Raw genomic sequence first — 18,831 nt, 5'->3', positions numbered from 1 at the left:
GATAGTCAAAAGAATGTCAACACTGGAGCCAACGCTCTAGTGTAAAAGGGTTAATGTCGTTTCACCAACATCTTTAATAGTTAACAGCAGCCCCGTGTCAGAAGAACAAACAGTTGGAAGTAAAGGCCATAGAAGACGTGTACCATTTGGCAGTTTTTTTTTTTTATTGAAGTATTTGGAGCAGCTCATGAGAAAACGGTTGGTTCAAAAGTGCCTTATCTCACAATCTGAGGCAATCTTGTAATACACAAGAACTGAATTAGTCATTCTTTGGCTTTTGGCCTAACATTCCTCCAAATCTTTTGCCACACACTAACAAAGAAAGCTAAGAACATGATCTGCTTGGCAGAGGTAATGAGGAACACCAACAAAAATTCCTCACTAATGGATTTTTAGAGCTGGTAGTCAAAAGGTACAAAACCCAGCAGCTCCCGGAGACATGAACATGTGGCCATGTTGGTCACTCTGACAAGCTCAATTAAACAGGAGAAAACAATAAAGACTGCCAGTTAACTTCCTCACTTTCCACATGAACTGGCTTAGCAACCAATGAATCATGGCTGGGCGTATTTAATGGAAAGTACCAGCATGGTCCTACTTTTTCTTGACTGCTCACAGGAGAATGGCCTTTGTGTTTGCAATCTAACAATGTTACTGTTAATACCAGGTGATCACTTGATCTCTCTCAAGTGTGAAGTCCTCTCTTGGGGTATTTAGAAAATCACAGAAGAGCACTAATGAAATTCTTTCTAGATTGTAACAAGTCTTGCCATCATCAGGCCTCCTTTGAAGGGTTTAGGAAGGCAATAGTCTTCTTAAATGTCAAAGTCTTTGTGGAGCTTAAAGGAGAACACAGTAGCCTGGGGCTTGGATGGGTGGAACATGGGTGGGTGGCGTGAAGGACTAATCACCCCTGGGTGGCAGAGGATACAAAGTGGTGCATTCCTCTCAGACCAGGCCAGCATTTAAGGGATAAGGGGTGATGAGACGTTTCTGAAGATTAGCATTGGCAGATTGTTAAGAAAAAAAAAAAAGGTCTGAAACATCACTTTCTTACATTCCTGCCCATCTGAAGGCCAAATAACTGTTTGTACACATGTGATCATTGCAAGTTTCAGTAGCACTGAGACAAATGAAAATCTTTTTTTCTAAGTCCCAAACCATGTTTTCTTAAAAAAGAATCTTTGATTTTTTTAAAAACTTTTTCACTAAATCACACTCTGTGCAGCAGAATCAAGAAGGCAGGTCAGTGTATGACCTTTTTATTAACTTGTGTTCTCGCTTTTGACAGAGTCAGTTGTGTATTAACCTCCTTTTTATTCTTATCTGCAATCCAGACTGTCTTTTGAACAGGTAATGATTTTCTATTTTTCAATCCACAACTAAGTGTACTTTTCTATGTTTGCTCTTGTGCCTTTACTATTGACAGTAAATGATAACTGGAATGAGCAACCCCTCCCACCTCACGTTCCAAACAAGTACCAATGGCCCCAAAAAACCGAAATCCCATTGATTTCTTTTGAGATATAAACAGCTAATACTCAGTCTTTATGTTAATCAGAATAACCATTCTTGCTATCTTTTATTAGCATGTTCTTGCTATCCTTTTTTTTAATTATATTTTTGCTGTAGCGCCAGTTATTTAAGTTATAAACCAATCAGATGCCTCAATAAAAGTAGGTGGCCTGAAGCGTTTAAATGACAGATTCTCCCAAGCCCGCTTTCAGTGGAAGGGGTGAGGCTTTCTTACATGCTCATTCCTGATTAGAGAGTGGTTGCCATAAAATTGCAGACTCATATCAACTTGGATGGACGTCTGGTTCTTACATGGCGACGGACATTTAGCCGAAAAATGGCAACTGAAATTGACTTCATTTCACAAATGGGTGACTTCAATCCACCCATTTATATTATTTTGGAACCGGAAGCAAGGCATTTTCTATGGGTGACGTGACGCGCAATCCACCCATTTATATTATACAGTCAATGTATTTTTCTTAAAATGTCAGAATTCCCATCTACTTTAATGTTAAAACCTTCACATATAAAAGATGCAAAATTAGATTTGACCCTCATCGCCAAGTAGGATCCTTCCTTGTGTCTCTTCGCTCCTCTCTTAAATTAAACCCTCTCATACTTATCCATTACAGCAGGCTATCTGAAAGTGTACTGCCAGCTACAAGCCCACTGACCCCCCCCCAGACTTCTTCTGTTTAACTATTTTTAGCATCACAATAACTCCCAACAAGAGAAACAGACGTTTCCATATTTCCAGACATTTCACGTTAAATATGCTTCTTGGGAGGAAAACCTGTTCCACCTACACAGTCCTGCCAAAGGAAACAATAGCATAAAAACATGCTTTTTTTTCCCCTGGCCCCATTTCCAAACCTTTTTTTTAAAAGGTCTGTGACATTTGAAATACAAAGTGGTTTTGTTGCTTTAGAAAGTAATATCTTCCAGAAATATTGCAAGGCCTGGAAACAGATGCCTGACGGAGGAAGGGGCTCATCTGGAATAGGTCCAGATGTCCATGTGCGTGTTTGGTGCAGCAGATGGTATTTGGAGTTGTCACACAACGAGGATTTGATGTTTTAGACAAGACAGCTGCTGAATTCATCCCACCATTTACAGATCATTTTCAGGCTAATGCAGATATGATGTTCTCTTTAGAGGCAACCTTTACATTGTGGTATAACCGTCTTTTTAACCATGTTTAAGACTGATTGCAGAACAAATTGAAGTAAAATCTGATGCATACTCAAAGTTTTAGCTCTTACTGAGACAGATATGATATTGGTTGCTGTCATCAATAATGCAGGAAGGCAAAAAACTGTGGTTTCAGTCAACCCCCCTGAGTGATTGCCCATATTCAGGTGGTATCTCCATGAAGGAAGTCCTGGTTTTGCACTAAGCAGCTATATGAGTTTTCTAACAAATACAGAAAGCATGACAAAGTAAATTTGAAACTAAGTGTAATACCTGATTCTCTGCAGGAAGAAAAAAAAATCATTTTATGTTTTCTGTGGTTTGGCAAAGTGTGAAACATTTTTCACTGCAATTATGCTTCTTCACAGAAAGCTGTTACTGCATTACTGCTAGTGCCAACTCAAAGAGTATTCTTTAGTAAAGTCTCAAAGGAATGGGAAATAAACTGAGCAGTCAGTGTCCCGAGGCTACTCCAAGTGTTAAGAAAAGCCAAGTTGGGAAGGAAAACTGGGTTTGTGTTGTGACAGAAACTTATTACAACTGAACAATAGTTGCTAACAACTCTGACTGTTATTTTCAGTGAAATTAAAGGCCTTAGCCTGTAGAGATCCTGTTTAAACTTGGACTAAAACACTTTTTACCTGTTGGTGAGCTGTAGGAAATGGTGATATCTCCCGTCAGGTCAGCAGGGGGGTACCGGCCATTGAGGTAAGCTGAGAACTCCACAACTTTTTTTGAACCGACACCTGGAAACAGAAGAAGATAGTTTTAAAATGAAGCAATAAAACTGAACAAATACTGATGTTTTACCTTGTTTGGTTGTTGCATTATGCATTTTTTGACCCATAAAAGCATGATAACCGTTTCCTCTTTCTTTGAACCCAACTCTTCCAAATGAAAAATTGTTAAGGTAATGTCAGAAGTCAGACCTCTGTCTCCCCCTCTGGTCACCAGCAGGAACCATCTCCAGAGTACTGAATGCACCTCATCTCCCAGCAAGACCAGAACATACTTCCTGGATGTTGTACACCTGACTCTCATTCATTCATTCATCAACCACAGCATTCTTAAGCTCTGCACTGAGTGAAACTCAGTGCAAAGTATTGTTTGTGCCACTCTGTCTTCATTACCGAGCGTTATATTTGGACCTGATCTTCTGTCTTCTGACTCTGCTTCTGACTTTGTTTGCCTGCCGCCTGCTCCGACTCTCGCCTGGATCTTGGCTACCCCTCTCTCCTCTGATGATCTTATGCCTGTTATTGACCCCTGCCTTCCTGCCGGACCCTGATTTAGCTTTGTAGACTTAGCTGAGCTAATAAACCTGCTGCATTTGGATCCAGCCGTCTGCCTGTTGTTGTAACTGGTAAGGAGACTAGCATCAGATTTGATTTAGAAGTAAACAATTTGATTAGGTGCATCTTCAACTTGATTTGATTAAATATAAATTATCATTATTATTTAGAGCCAAGTAGCAGCTGGATGGCTTAGGTGGCTTTGTGTAGGATTGGCAGATGGGGGCACGGTGAGCTTCATCCAGTGTGGGTCCTTCGCTCTACTGCCCAAGTATGTAGCCACAAGGGGGTCCAAGTCTGGGGGCCCCCTGTGCTGGTCCCCAGCTGGATTAAATACAGGGTTGTGTCAGGAAGGGCATCTGGTGTAAAAGTCTCTGCTAAGCCACCTGTGCAAATCAGTGAAAGCAGATACGCTGTGGTGACCCCTGAAGAGATATAACTTACCCTATAATACCCTATAACGTACCATAAACAACAACTTTATTAAGAGCCAAACTTTGGTTTTAAAAACCACTTTCACATAACTAGTCATTACATTTAAACAAAAGTAGAATATTCATTTAAGCAAATGCAAATTCCTTTAAGAAAGTACAAAAAATGGCTTTACAGGAAAATTTATGAATGAATTTGAATTATCAACATTTCTAAGAAAATCTTTTTATTTGTTTTATTTTTACTTTGCCTCAACAGAGAAAATGTCATCTTTTTTTTTATCATCACTGACATAAATTTTAACAGCCAGTTTTTATTTTGTATTTAGTCTCACATTAGCGCACAGATTATAGTTTTATTTTAGTTCAATCAGAAATTGATGAATGAGTACCGGTAAGCAAAAAAACAGTTCTTGCACAACCTTAAAGTCCATTTTTTTCAGGTCGTACAGCTAATACTTTCTAGATTATTTAAAATCAACCCAAAGATATGGTAACATGTAGCTTAAACATCATGCTTCCTTATTGAATTAGATCTTTTTTTGCTAAATTTTTCTAGTTGTATTTAAGGAGAATGGCACAAAACATTTGTGTGTCATTACGGATGGCCAGCATTTAGTTCTACACCCTAAAAACCAACAGTGAGAAGGAGAGAAAGCTGAGCAGAAAAAGCAGGGATCAAATACAGACAGAGTGGAAAGGATATATTACTGCTAATGGCTCCATGCAGACACACACACACTAACAAGGTGGGGTGGTGGTGTAATGGGCCGTGATATTTCTGAGCCCGGTCAGTTACAGGTGACTGAGTATGAGTGTGCGTATGTGTGTGTGTCCAGTGGAAGTGCATGGCATTGCATGAGAGTAAATTCTGGAATTAAGGGGAGTGTGTGAACACTTTTGGCGAGCACATTTCAATGTGTAAGACAGACGAGCGGAAAAAAATAATAGCGGAAATATTTATTTTTCAACCAGAAGAGGAAATAAATTACTAAAAAGCAAAGAAATGTTCTTTAAACTCTTCAGAGTACTCAAACATTGTTAGCATACTACAGTTTCTATCTTTGTTTTAAATGCTATACGGTAATCATTTCTTTATATCCTTAACATCTTGCTCATTTCCTTCTAATTCCTTCAGAAAAATAGTTCAGTCCCTTAAAAAAAATTCTATGAAATTGTGGTTTTAAGAAGATAAGAAAGAAATTCAAATTCACTCTACATAAAACATAGAAATTTATGTTTTTTAGACATTAAAGTTTTATCTGAATAAAATATTAATAAAAACTAAAAAAAGGGCTCACATTTTACACAATGTTTTCATAGTCAAGAAACAAAAGCGGTAATCAGTAAAAATATATCTATTGAGCCAGTTTACACTGAAACACAAACTTATTATCAACAATGTTCAATCTCTATAGAACAGTTAACATTAAAAAAAAATCTTTTGCCAAACACGTTCTGTGTCTACCTGAACACCGGTTTCTCAGGCTTTCTCTTTTTTCCTATCCCAGCTGCTCCGACTTTGTTGTCACTGCCTGTCAACAGAAGGCTTTTAACTTGCGTGCCCTGAAGGTCATGCTGGTCAGACTGGTTTAAGTGTGGCTTTAAGTGTTCCCATTCCCATTAAGACCAACAAACAAAACCAAAGAAGACATAAAGTAATCCCTCTTCCTCTGTTTTTCTTTTTCTCTTTAGCTTTTCACTCGGGCACATCTGGACAAGTCAAAGCACTGGTGTGGACTTAAACCTTTAAGCATGTCTGAGGGACCTCAATGTCCTGACCCAATGTGAGTGTTCACACTATTCTCAGATGCATTACTTCTACTTCCTACAAAAACTGATCTATAATGTGAGCTAAAAATCACAGGTTCTACTTCATTTTCTTTGCTTTTCCTGACCCTCAATTTTTTTCCCCAGACCTTACCAACTTGTCCCTTGTTACTGTCAAAGCGTTTGTTATTTGCTTATATATAAACAAGTCAGCTGTACATGTATATATAGATGAATTTTGCTGCCAGAAATGTTGAACATTGAAAACTCTTTAAGAAAAAATTCACCATATTCAATTGAAGAAAAGAAAAACTTGTAAGGTATATTTAGGGAGTGTTTTTGTTGCATCATAACTAAATAACCACAGAATATTTATTAGATTCCCTTAAACTTGTACATTTATGCCTCTAGTTGGGCGTGTGGGTGCAAAATGCAGCATGCTGGTCAGATCAAGATTCAGGTCCTAGTACTTGACAGCTCTGGTTAAAGTGACAACTTTCTTTTAGGAAGGGGTTAGAGGTCAAGAGGGGTGTAGATGGTGATCATTACCACACAAGAAGAAAGGGCAGTATGCTTGTCAATATTCTCCTTTCTGTGTGTAAATAATTTCCAAAACAAAATAATGACAGATAAATCAGACAAATCTGTGGTTTGCTACTGGTTTGCTTCTTTACCAGTGAGTAGATGGAGGTATGGAGTGTCAGACAGCATTAGCGCCAGTAGCATAACACAATCAGTGGCAATCGGTCTGGTGTTAAACACTGACCTTTCACCTTTTTGCAGGTCAGAATTAGGTCGTCTCACTGTGTAGGGTCTTTTGTCAAACGCTAAAAACTTCTACTAAAAATAAAAAAGGGGTCAGAAATCAACACTTCAACTGGATTCTTTAACCTTGAACATTTTAGGAAAAAAAAAGGTTTGTGTTTAAAATGATTTACTTCTAAACAAAAACTGTAGGCTTATTGAATGTTGACAGTAGAGCTAAGAACTGAGCTAAACTAAGACTGGCAGAAAATCTGATTGAGAAGCACTTGTCTAAAAATGATTTTAAATTTCTGTTTAAACTGTTTTCAACAGATCATAATGACACCTCTGCCAGAGGCTGATTGTCTTAAAGAAAATAATATTTTTGGTGTTTTCAACATGTTGCTGTTGCATATTTCTACTGATGGAGGACATGTATAAAAAAATTAAGCTTGAATTTGTATTTTTTGAGTATTTATTAATTCAAATTGTTATGAAATCAGGAGCAGATGAAAAAAATTTAATTTTAGAAAGTGTTTCTGGGCTGCATGGTGGCGCAGTGGTTAGCGCTCTTGCCTCACAGAAAAAGAAAACCCTGGTTCAAGTCCCGGCTGGGGGACTTGAAACAGAACATCAATGGGGGACCTTCCGTGTGGACTTTGCATGATCTCCCAGTGGATGTGTGGGTTCTCCCCGGGATCTCCGTCTTCCTCCCACTGTCCAAAAACATGCTTCATAGGTCAATTGGCAACTCTAATTGTCCCTAGGTGTGAGTGTAAATTGGTGTGTGATTGCGACAGACTGGCGAACTGTCCAGGGTGTCCCCTGCCTTCGCCCAAAAGTGGCCGGGATAAGCTCCGGCAGCCCAGTGACCCCGAAAGGAATAAAACAGCAGAAGAGGAATGAATGTTTCTGTGATATAGAAAATATGCTGAATCCATGTGCGTCTTTGTCTTTCTCATATGTGGTTCTAAACTGTACAGCTGGATAGCTCCAATATTGCTCACCATTTTTGTTGAACTGGTAATGTTAGGTTGTTGGTGCAAAGGGCTGTAAGCTACTGGGAGAGTGTATAAACAGAGAGATTTTAGCAATAGAGAAGGGAAAGGGGGATGGGGTTGCTCTGTCCCAATGGTCATGCCCACAACTTAGAGGCAAATTTCTGATAAACTCTACAGGAACTATGTCCTAGAAAACAACAGGTTTTTGATTTTGCCTGAAAACAGCATAATATTAAAAAGACCACTGGAAACGCTTTTACAAGAGATCGAAAGATGATTGTAGTGGGTCGTTAATTTAATTAAAACATTTCCTAACTTTTGGATTTTTTTTATAAACAACACAATTGCAAAGTCGCACACAAATGAAGGTTGTTCCACTTGCGTGTCTTCATGGAGATTTTCAAACAGGAACCTGAGATGTTACCAACGTGGAGATTCAGTTTGTATTGGTAAAAGAAACAAGATGCGAGCAAAAGACTATCTAATATAATATAATCTAAATAATACAATGTCCTTTTGCTTCAAATATTCCCCTTTAAATATGAACATTGGTTTGATTATGAATATGAATTATCAATTGTTGTGTTGTTTGACAAAAAACCATTACCCCTTCAGACCACTATTGTTGTCATATTGGGCAAAATAAAATAAAATTTAATTGAATTGAGTTAAAAACCGGATTGTACTTTATAGAAATAAATGTAAAAAGGTTAAAAAAAAAGAAAAAAAACCCTGGGACTGAAAAAAAAATAGGAAAAATGGTAAAAATATGAAGGGATGGAGAGCGAATGACTACAAAAAAGAGGGAGGGAGTGGGACTCATGAGTGGGAACAAAAATCAGAACAAAGGAGGCAGTGTGCGGTGAACAGGCGATTGAGTCGCCATCTGAGACGAATAAAAACTGGAATAACAATAAAAGTCAGAAGGCGCTACCTCCCCTCCTCTTTGCTTAACCTTCTCCCTGTGTGCTTGTATGTTTGTGCCCACATGCTACACTTTTGTCCCATGTTTTTTTTGCACTCTACAACAAATCTCTGCCAAAAGGTCAGGAAAAACCAGCTTTGACATTTGCACTTTAATAAACACACAAATTCACAAAAAAGCAAGAACACACTGAGCCATAGAATCAAAGACACATGGAGCGAGTTGGCTACTGCACACACACATTGACGAAGACACAAAACTTTGTTGGCTCCACAAGTTTTAACTTGTCGTAAGAACCCTTTCACACTTCAAGCACCACAAATTGAGAGCTGGACTATGTAAATTATTAGGGCACTTAGGTTTTAATAACAAGTTTAGTAAAAATGACTTAGAATCACACTGATCTGCAAACATGCGTGTATGTGGTACAAAAAGGTAGTTAAACTTCCTTAATCCAGAATGCTATGAGCCTACTTTGCCCTGTCGGGCAGTGAGTATTTTGGGATTTAAGATGGAGGAAAAGCAGCACCAGCTGTTTATTAAATTAATAAAAACAATTTATGCTTCGTATTTGAGCATCCAAAATTCCCCAATGACAGTAATAGTTATTGAGTGTATCAATATCATCTTATCATCTTATTTAAAAAGATGGATAGAAGAGTCTGAAAACTCAAGGAAAAGAACAAACTCACTCAGTTTGCCACATTACTTGAGACATACAATAAAAATAAGTGGCCAGCTTTTGGAAATGTTCAATATTAAAACAAAAAGGGGAAAAAGCCTTTCGGGAAAAGGAAAGTAACCCATTTTAAAAAGCTGCAACACCTCAAATCTAGATTTCAAACATGTCTGCAATACTTGTGATGAAAGATGAGAAACAAACATAGCATGTCTCATCTAAGTAAGTGAAATAAGGAGTTCTTTCAGGTACATTGACACCAAGGCTCTTTGTTTCCTAGGATGGTCTGTTATGTTAGAGCAGGGGCAAAAACTTTCATATGATCTATGCAAAGCCAAACTAGTGAACTAAGCAGTCCAGATGAAACCAATCCTGGATGAAAAAATTGATCTAGATTCTTTTAAATCTTGTCAAGTTAAACCAAGTTGGACAATTTTAGATCAAATGTGCCTAAACTTATTGACAACCATGGCTTTTTATGTCAAAGCCAAACACTGCGAATTGGAATATAGATAACTAGGGCTGGATTGATAAAAATCAATTAATCAATGTGAATCAATCAAAGCTTGAATCAATAATCGATCATTAAAAGTAAAGATTGATCTTTTATGCCTTTCCTCTTCCAGTGACCTAATGCATTACAACAGTAAACCCAAAGTCCACTAGCAAAGTCCACTAGCACGAATAATGGAATTTTATAAAAGTTAACTAAAAAGAAATGGAAGCGGAGCATCCGCCAAAAACACTTGGGACATCAAGTTTCAACAGACATTTTAAATATTACCCACTTCCCTAACATGCACACATGCTTGAGGGATTAAAATATATGGGAAAAATGTGAAAGGGTAGAAGCTCTGCCTGGTACCCGCTATAAAATGGATAGAATACAACTGGAGGAGTGCCTATGCAAAGCTACAAAAGTTTCATGTTGTTTAAACTGGTCCCCTGCCATCTGCCACTTGCGTAAAATTAAGTTTTATGTACAAAGGTATGTTTGATTCTACTGCTAATTCTATACAAGTATATTTTTGAACAAACATTAAATCTTCTATGCCATTACACATTTTACCAAACAGTTAATTTTGCATTCAGCATTGAAAAGCACTTGGAGCAAACAATCTATTTCAGAAAATTATCTTGTCAAGTTTCGCTCCAAAAGCAAGTAACAGATCTGTTTCAGATGTTTCAAACAGATGTTTTCATCAAATGATGTCCAGAAGGAGTTTATATGTTGGATACAATGTGGAGGAAGACTTTGTTTATTTAACTTATTTATGTTTGCTGACTTTCCAGTGAACTTTTGCTACCATCATTCACCAAGCTTCAAGTAATTGGAGGTGGAATTTTACTGCCAGTGAGAGCAATTAAAAAAAACTAAAATATTTCAACTGTGACATAAAAATAACAAAATAAATGATGTCACATGGATGGTATGAGTTTGCCCAGACATTACTTTTGTGATGATTTTGTGGAGATTTTTTTTTTGTTTTTGTTTCATAGAGGTGATACAAGGACAGATTAGCCAAATGGGCAACGAGGTGCAAAGTGTTTTTATTGCACTGGCAAGAATTCCCAAAGTGTGTCCCATAACTGTGATTAGTGTAGTCATGCTGCTGTTTAAAACCAAAGAGTTTGCAGTTGGGGTTGCAGGATGTAGGGTATGCAACTGTAAACAGGACTCATTGTAATCAAATGAGTGTGATCACTTCAGAAAACATAGGGGTGACTCTACCAATAAAGATATTCTTAGATTTTTAATATAAAGTGGAAAAAAAAATTACATTTTTATTCTTTTCCATTAAGTTATTTCTGTTTCCTAACACTATTTTAATGCTTTTCAACTACTTTTTCTAATGAGAGTGCCTTTTTGACCGTCTCCTTTGGCATGTATTGAGACCTTAAAATGATTTCACCCAGGGCACAGAAGTGTGTTAATCGGACCTTGTCTGCATGCTGTACCATTTATACCAGGCAGTATTCCATCTATAGCTCAGCCACCACTTCCCCTGCAATTCATAAAGCAGGGTGCAATTTTCGGGACAAAATCACAGAGTAATTTCTGGCTCTGTGACTGGGATCCAGCTCCTATAAGTCACGTCCCAGTATTCATTAAAACTCAACAAGCCTTCATTAATCTGTTCTTGCTCATTTCCAGGAATGCAACAGATGTGAAAAACTGAATTTGAGGCCAAATCTGACCACTGAGGGTCAGCAGGAGTTGTTTGGTTGATGCAACGAAGAACCACCCGATTCTGGCCCAAAGCAGGTTACTGAGTGAGTGAGCCAACACAACTCAAAGCAGGCAAAAAGGAAACGGGAAGAAGCACAAAAAGCAACGTGTGTGGTCCAGTCAAATACAGTCACAATTTGGGGGTAAAAATGCAAGTCCATATTAAAACTCTTGATGATTTCCTAAGGATAAGTTTGGTTTGATGTTTGACAACCAATTGCTACTTTTTGGTTCACAAAGTGCTTGAAGATGAATATGATTGAAAATGTGCTTCACATAGCATTAAAGGAAATACAGCTGTTCATGTAGCAGCTCTGATGTTCTGCAGAAACGAGCTGCTGACTGATTTCTGAAAACCAAAAGCAGTTTTCTGTGAGAAGGAGAACAGAGGAGCATGAGATAAAAACACAAACTGCTTTAATTTAGGTGAATATGTATACATGCAAGTAAAACTACTATGTGTATATCAGCCTTCTAAATTCAAACCAGTCTGACCAATACCTAAACTTTAAAACATATGTGAACAAAGCATCCCTTTAGTGGTCCAAATGTGATGGTGACTCACAGCTTCTGATCTTATACACAAAAGGCGACCAAAGCTGCTGCCAAAAACAAAAAGTGATTACAGGAACCAACTCAAAAAGCAAATACTTGGCATCGTTTTAAATAGTCATAAATCAGAGGGAAAGTATCTTATATTACCCTGGTAACAATGGCACTACAGCAAACCATTGTTGGAACAAACAGATATCCTGTTAATTTGTGCAAAATGAAAGGTCATTTTTGTCCATAGTGTGATTAATTGGTGCAACTGTCAAACATATTACCTACAAGTTGATTTTTGATAGTTTATTATTAGACAGGACGAGCCTGGACTCTCTCCTTTTTTTAGGATTTAACAAACAACAGCTGTAATTTAGATTTAAACCTGCTTCTGTTGGCTAAAAACTAACTATATAAACGCATCATCTACCATTTATCTAGGCCCAGGTGGAAAAGCCAACAGTCAGAGCGGAGATTCACTGGCTTCCCTTTCCCATGAACCTTTTTAAGCTCATCCGAAGAGTCACAAAGGTTTTCCCAGAGCAGCCAAAACTTACATAATCTTCAGTGACTCATGTCTCTGCCCTAAGGTCTCTTTCGGAGACATGTACAATACACCTACAATGAGAAGCATCTGGATCGCATTCTGACCGCATGTCCAAACCATGGCAACTCGCTCCTCATTCACTATCAAAGGATGAGCTGGGCTACACTTCAGGCCAAACTCATTTCAGCTGCTTGAATTAGCAGTGTGGTCACTTTACAAAACTGACAATTAAAGCTAAGGGGGAAAAAAATAAAAAATAAAAATCACCCACTATCCTTTACTCCAGCTCATGGGCAGACATTCAGCTGCTGCAACTCTTTCAGTTAAAGACCCACTCCAATGAAAACAGTGTTTTGGGTGTTTTTAACATGCTCTGGTTGTAGTTTTCCCAGGCTATAGGGCATATATAAAGACAATTAACAATGAAACTGCGTTTAGGAGTATTACTTTATTCAAATTGTTGTGAATCAGGAACAGTCATAAAAACGCAGTTGAAAAAAATCTTGTAGTTATTACGTACAAACTACAAGCAGCAGGCCACAAGCTCCCTGCTCCGCTCCATTCTAAAGCATCCTCTTGCCGACAAATAGATCTTTGTTTTCCCTCATCAGAGCTGGCATCTGGCCTTAAAACTGATATTGCTTGCCATTTTTGTTGCACCGCTAATGCTAGCTTGGTGTTGTGTGGGGCTCTGAGCTAGCAGAAGAGAGTGTAAACAAAGGAATGATGGGAAATGAGTGCAAGCTAACAGTCCGGCCCACAACTTGCAGGTAAATTTTTTATGAACTCCTGCCGCTCTGCAGAAGCTTTGTCCCAGATCAAAAGATAAGTGGGACTTAAAGGCAGGATGTTTTTCTTCCTTTTTTTTTTTTTAATTTGAATTTGAAGCCTAAATTGTTAACGTTAGCATTAGAGGCATGCAGGGTGTGTGCATCTTCTCTAAAAGCCAAAAAAGTGTGCAGACCAAACTGAAAACCCTCTGCACCCTGACTAGAGATTTAGTTATAAAAGGTCATGAAAACTCATTACAATCAATGTAATTCAAACTCTATCTACAGAATTATTTCACTTCCACCCAGGCCAAATCACATCTCAAAGGACTTAACCAGGGGGCAGCCCTTCCACTTCCATGCTGAAGAAAGGTTTTTATGGCTTGTTTATGAAGTTAAGTCAGTTTCTATCAACTCCAATGTAAAATAGTCCAAACTTACAAATTAAATAAAGCTTGGTCCAAATTTACTAATGAAATAAAGCTGCCTGAAGTCTGGTTTGATGGTCTGGCCTCTGTGACGAGAATCAACATCCATGACAAGTGCACTGAACCAAACGTTAGGTACTTCAACTCATTTTATACTTGGCTAAAAAACGTTCCCCAGATGTTGGCATATTCTTTTGATTGATAATTTACTGCCAAATAAAGAACTCTTTAGCAAATTTACGTGAGGGTTGTTTTTGGAAACTTAAACTTTTTCAGAAAATGTTATTGGGTCAAATGACATTGCCCATCTCCTCTTATATAGTTAAAGAAGGATAGTCAAAACTGTCATTGTGTCTTTGGGTAAGACAACTAACTCCAGGCTGGCTCCCAATAAGTTTTGGATAAAAGCTCATGCCACATGCAATTTAATGTACTAATAAACAGAAGACAGGACATTTAGACAAACCGTTCGAAGTCCAAAGGAAAAAAAACAATGAACACACATTCCACAAACTCCCATGTGCCTCAAAACAAAGTACTAGCATAGTAAAAAGTTTCAGCAAAGAACATTTTTAAAGGCAAGGCACTTATAATAGCACACATATTAAATGCAAACTGACATTCATGTACAGCAAATATACTACAATGTGTGAAAGGCACATCATGTTAGCATTAAAAGTTGCAAAGGTCACGCACAGTCTGTGTACAGATAAGAATGTAGTGTGGTAAAATGCATTACCTTTTTGCACAGACAGATCATGAATCATGAGGAAGCAATGGTCAGTCTGAGCCAGAGCTCAGAATAAATAGATGGAACTCCAAACCCCAGAGAAAGCCACTGACATCTTGAAATCATAAATTCAGAATCTACTCTGCCTGTTTTTCTTAAAAAAGGCGCTTTCTTCTTGACTATGATGGATGATGGTTTCAGTAAATATATGGAGCAATTTTGGACTAACTGTGAAAAGAAATTTAGCAATTCTTCTTTTATGTTAAAGTATGTAGCTTCAGACATTTCTGACACTGTTCACACTAGGTTAGCCGCTCTGTGGGCCTTTTCTGACATGTGATCTTATGTGAAATTATCTCTGCTAAGATTTATACCATTACACGCAAAAAAGTTTAAGGATTACAACTACAGAGATCGATAACCTGATAAAATCATCTCTTTTTATGCAGGAATAAACCAGCTTTGGTGGATCTGTGTTGGCATAAACCATGTTTGGAGCAGCTCCTGCACGCTTGGCAATCTTCTCTTTTTTGGGTGTTGTTACTTTTGGTTCATAATTCACTAAGCTTTATTGTTGATTTATTTCTAACTCAGGCCGTCTGTATGTCAAAGCAGACGTGCATCTTTCAGGGATTTCCCTAAATTTCTAGAAGGATTTGTTAACCCTGCATGAGTGAGGTGGTTGTTTTTGTTGTTTTTTTTTTGCTGGAGTCAGAGTGTCTATATAAACAAACAAAAGAGACAAATGCATAAAGGCACATTTAAAAATGTATAACCATCTGATTATTGTCAGTCTGCAAGTTACTGTTAATTTGAAAACAAACCTTTTAATTAAAAATATGTCCATTTACTCATAAAAAGTGTAAATATTCTCGTGAAATATGTAAATATACTCATGAAAAATAAGATTTCCAGGAAGAATTTGCCATGTTCATATTTTTTTATAAATAAAGAAATAGACATTTTTCTTTACAAATCTAGACTTTTTTCAAATCATAAAGGTCAAAACAAAATATGTAATTTTATTACAGAAAGGCCAATTTAAGGTAAAGCAAGTTGCATATTTCATGACACTGCATTATAATTGTTGGAACCAAGAAAGGATGAAACCACTTCTTGTATTTTAATGAATTTGGGGGTGAATCTTTTTTTAAAAAAACAAACCACAATCAAGCATAAGCTGCTTTGTTATAGTTAAACTACAATCACTGGATATTGTTGTATTCTGAGTGATTCTGATTGATTTGTGGCATGTGTATGGGAAGGGATGAGAGTGAGTACAGGGAGCTCATCATCAGATTCACCTCCTGGAGCAGGGACAATGGTCTTGGGCTGAACACCTCAAAGACCAAGGAGGTGATCGTTGACTTTGATAGGAAGCCCTCCCATCAACCAGTGATCATCGGTGGAGGAAGAATCGAGATGGCTGACTCCTATAAGTACTTGGGTGCGCACATTGCCCACAAACTGGACTGGACAGAGCAGGCTCAGGCTCTGTGTAAGAAAGGACGGAGTATGCTGTTCTTCCTGAGAAAGCTAAGGTCCTTTGATGTGTGTACCGACAGTGCTGTTTTCTATGGGGTTGTATGCTGTGGTGGCAGTATACAATCCCCAAGGGATTGCAATCGGTTGGACGAACTGATAAAGAGGTGTGCATCTGTGATCGGGAGGAGGGTGGACTCTGTGGGAACTGTGCTGCAGAAGAGGATGAGGGCCTTAACGCAAAGCATCCTGGACAATCCAAGACATCCTTTGTTTAACACGATAACTGCACAGAGGAGTACACGGAGTTGTAGGCTCCTTTCACTGCGCCGCAGGACAGAGCGCTTTAGGAACTAATTTGTCCCTTCATCTATCAGGCTGTTTATTGAAATATGAATTGCTGTTTTATTTTATGAGCTGTCATTTTATTGTTATTTATTGTGTGTGTTCTATCTATCTATCTATCTATCTATCTATCTATCTATCTATCTATCTATCTATCTATCTATCTCTTTTGTTAGAAGAGGCAAAAAAAAAGTAATCTGACTTGGTAGCCAGTCTGTAATTGGGTAGATGTCTAAAGTGTTTTTTTTTTCAGATGTTAAGAGGTTTCATATTTATGAGGAAGCACAAGGAAATTCATCATATCTTGATCATATCCTATATTCATAATGCATTTAGTGTACAAAACTGACTGCAGGTTGAGTCATACTGTATATATAAGGTTTTAAAATCAGAGCAAGGCACCAACACCACAGAGGTTAGAGGTTGAACTCTCTGTGGGACCACACACGCTTTAAAAATACATGTTTGCATTGAACTACGAGCAGCCTTTGATTAAAGTCTCCTCCGACTGGTTTACATTACACTCACTATAAACACACATACAGAGAAAAGCAAAAAAGTGGGCAGAAAGATTTGTGTAGCAGCTTAATGCTGATAGTAAAAAAGGAATAAAATGTGTTTATGTGTTCTAGTTTTTTTTTTTTTTGAATAAACTGACAGAGCAGTTGTTTGGAGTTAGACGTTTGTGTCCAAAAATAGACAGAGGCCGACATATGCAGTATACTAACAAAAAGGCTTTCAGCACCTTTCTGAAGTGCATAAAAATGTCTGTTCATTCTCTGAAAGAGAGCATGAAAGCAGAAAAAGTTTAACAAACAGACGTGCAGGTGTATGCAGTTTGGAGAAAGAGCACATCTGATGAAGAACAGTGAAATATAGCAGGTGATGAAAGACCTCGATCCAAACCAGATGCAGCATAGCGTGCAAGATTTTTCATTGTGTTGCCATAACTTTTCCGTTTTTCTACCAAATTGTCTATTTAAATTCAAACAGTTTACTAAACTAACTCTTATAAATTAGAAATGCTGACTATTGTTGCAATACCTGTGCTGGATTTAAAAAATAAATCAGTTGTCAAAACTGTTAAAAACCTTTGCCACCTTGCAAGAAAAAAAGTGTAAAAGAGTTTAGTTTCTGTTCAATCAAAAGGCATTTTATTAGCCTCCAGCCCAACAAAGAGATTTGTTGGACTTTTTGATAACATTTATGACAGTTATGAGCAGGTTTGAAATGGTTTTGAGGCACCCTTTGGCTCTTTTTAAGGTAATAATGAAATTAGGAATCTGTGCGAACACACAAGATGGAGACTCCCTCATGAATACCGGGCCAGTGACCTACCTAGATGTCAGACAACCTGCCAAATGGCAATGTTGTCTTGCTCAGGGATAAATGAGGCCTAAACTGCTTGTTTCTTGCATTTTTAGTTTGTGAGAATATGAAATTGAGACAAAAAAATATGTTTTCAGTCACATTCTATAGGTTTTACAAGCATTGAAAGAATCCATGGCATTTTAACATGGTTTGAGAAGTTGTAATCTTCTAAAAATATTTTTATGAACAAAGACAAATTTAGAATCAAAGACACAAAGGAACACTGATTTGGACTAACCCATTGGCTCCAGGACAAACTGATCTTGAGTGACAGCCAGAGGAGGCTGGACACAAACGAACAGCTTGGAGGATTGGAGGACGGAATTTGCTTTCAAATGCACCTGAACAGAGGGCACAAATGAAATAGTGAAATGGTGAATTTGAGGCATAAATAAATGGGCTAAAAATTTCCATGAGTTACCTACTTACCTGCACGGTTACTGAAGGTACAGGCAAACCATCAATATCCAGGATAAGAGCTCGCTGTGGACAGACCAAGCAAAAAGATTACGGTAACCAGCTCATCTGTACAGAAAGGCGTCTGGATGTTGTTTATTTACTGATGGCTTGTCCATGCGTGAAGACACGGTAGCATTGACTAACAGGTCTTCCCCTGTGTCTGTTTTTGGCAGAATGTCTGAAACACAAAGGATTTAAATCTTTGATTGGAAAGACCATTAATTCAATATCAAACTGACAGGTGACATAATGAATCAACAACATTTTTTGTTCAGGGCTTTGAAGCACAGAACACCAGTAGGTCAAGATTTACAAAATTAAAATGTGTATACTGGATTCTTGGCTGTTGACAGCTTGAGAAAAGCATTTTATGTT

General features: G+C 37.8%; 1 protein-coding gene across 2 annotated transcripts in view; it reads right to left on the bottom strand.

Moving 5' to 3' along the window:
• Positions 1-18,831, bottom strand: part of bbs9 (Bardet-Biedl syndrome 9) — a 175,618-nt gene that overhangs the window by 134,940 nt on the left and 21,847 nt on the right. For both annotated transcript variants that reach the window (XM_004078331.4, XM_011485713.3), the window contains exons 11-14: positions 18,558-18,634; positions 18,427-18,480; positions 18,236-18,338; positions 3,351-3,455 (exon numbers count right to left, since the gene is read on the bottom strand). In XM_004078331.4, the coding sequence (XP_004078379.2) occupies positions 3,351-3,455; positions 18,236-18,338; positions 18,427-18,480; positions 18,558-18,634 (339 nt within the window). The remainder of the gene's footprint in view (positions 1-3,350; positions 3,456-18,235; positions 18,339-18,426; positions 18,481-18,557; positions 18,635-18,831) is intronic.

Source organism: Oryzias latipes, chromosome 16 (assembly GCF_002234675.1).
Source record: "Oryzias latipes chromosome 16, ASM223467v1".
Taxonomy (NCBI): domain Eukaryota; kingdom Metazoa; phylum Chordata; class Actinopteri; order Beloniformes; family Adrianichthyidae; genus Oryzias; species Oryzias latipes.
Note: the sequence above shows the minus strand (reverse complement) of the source record. Positions and strands in the feature narration are given on the sequence as shown.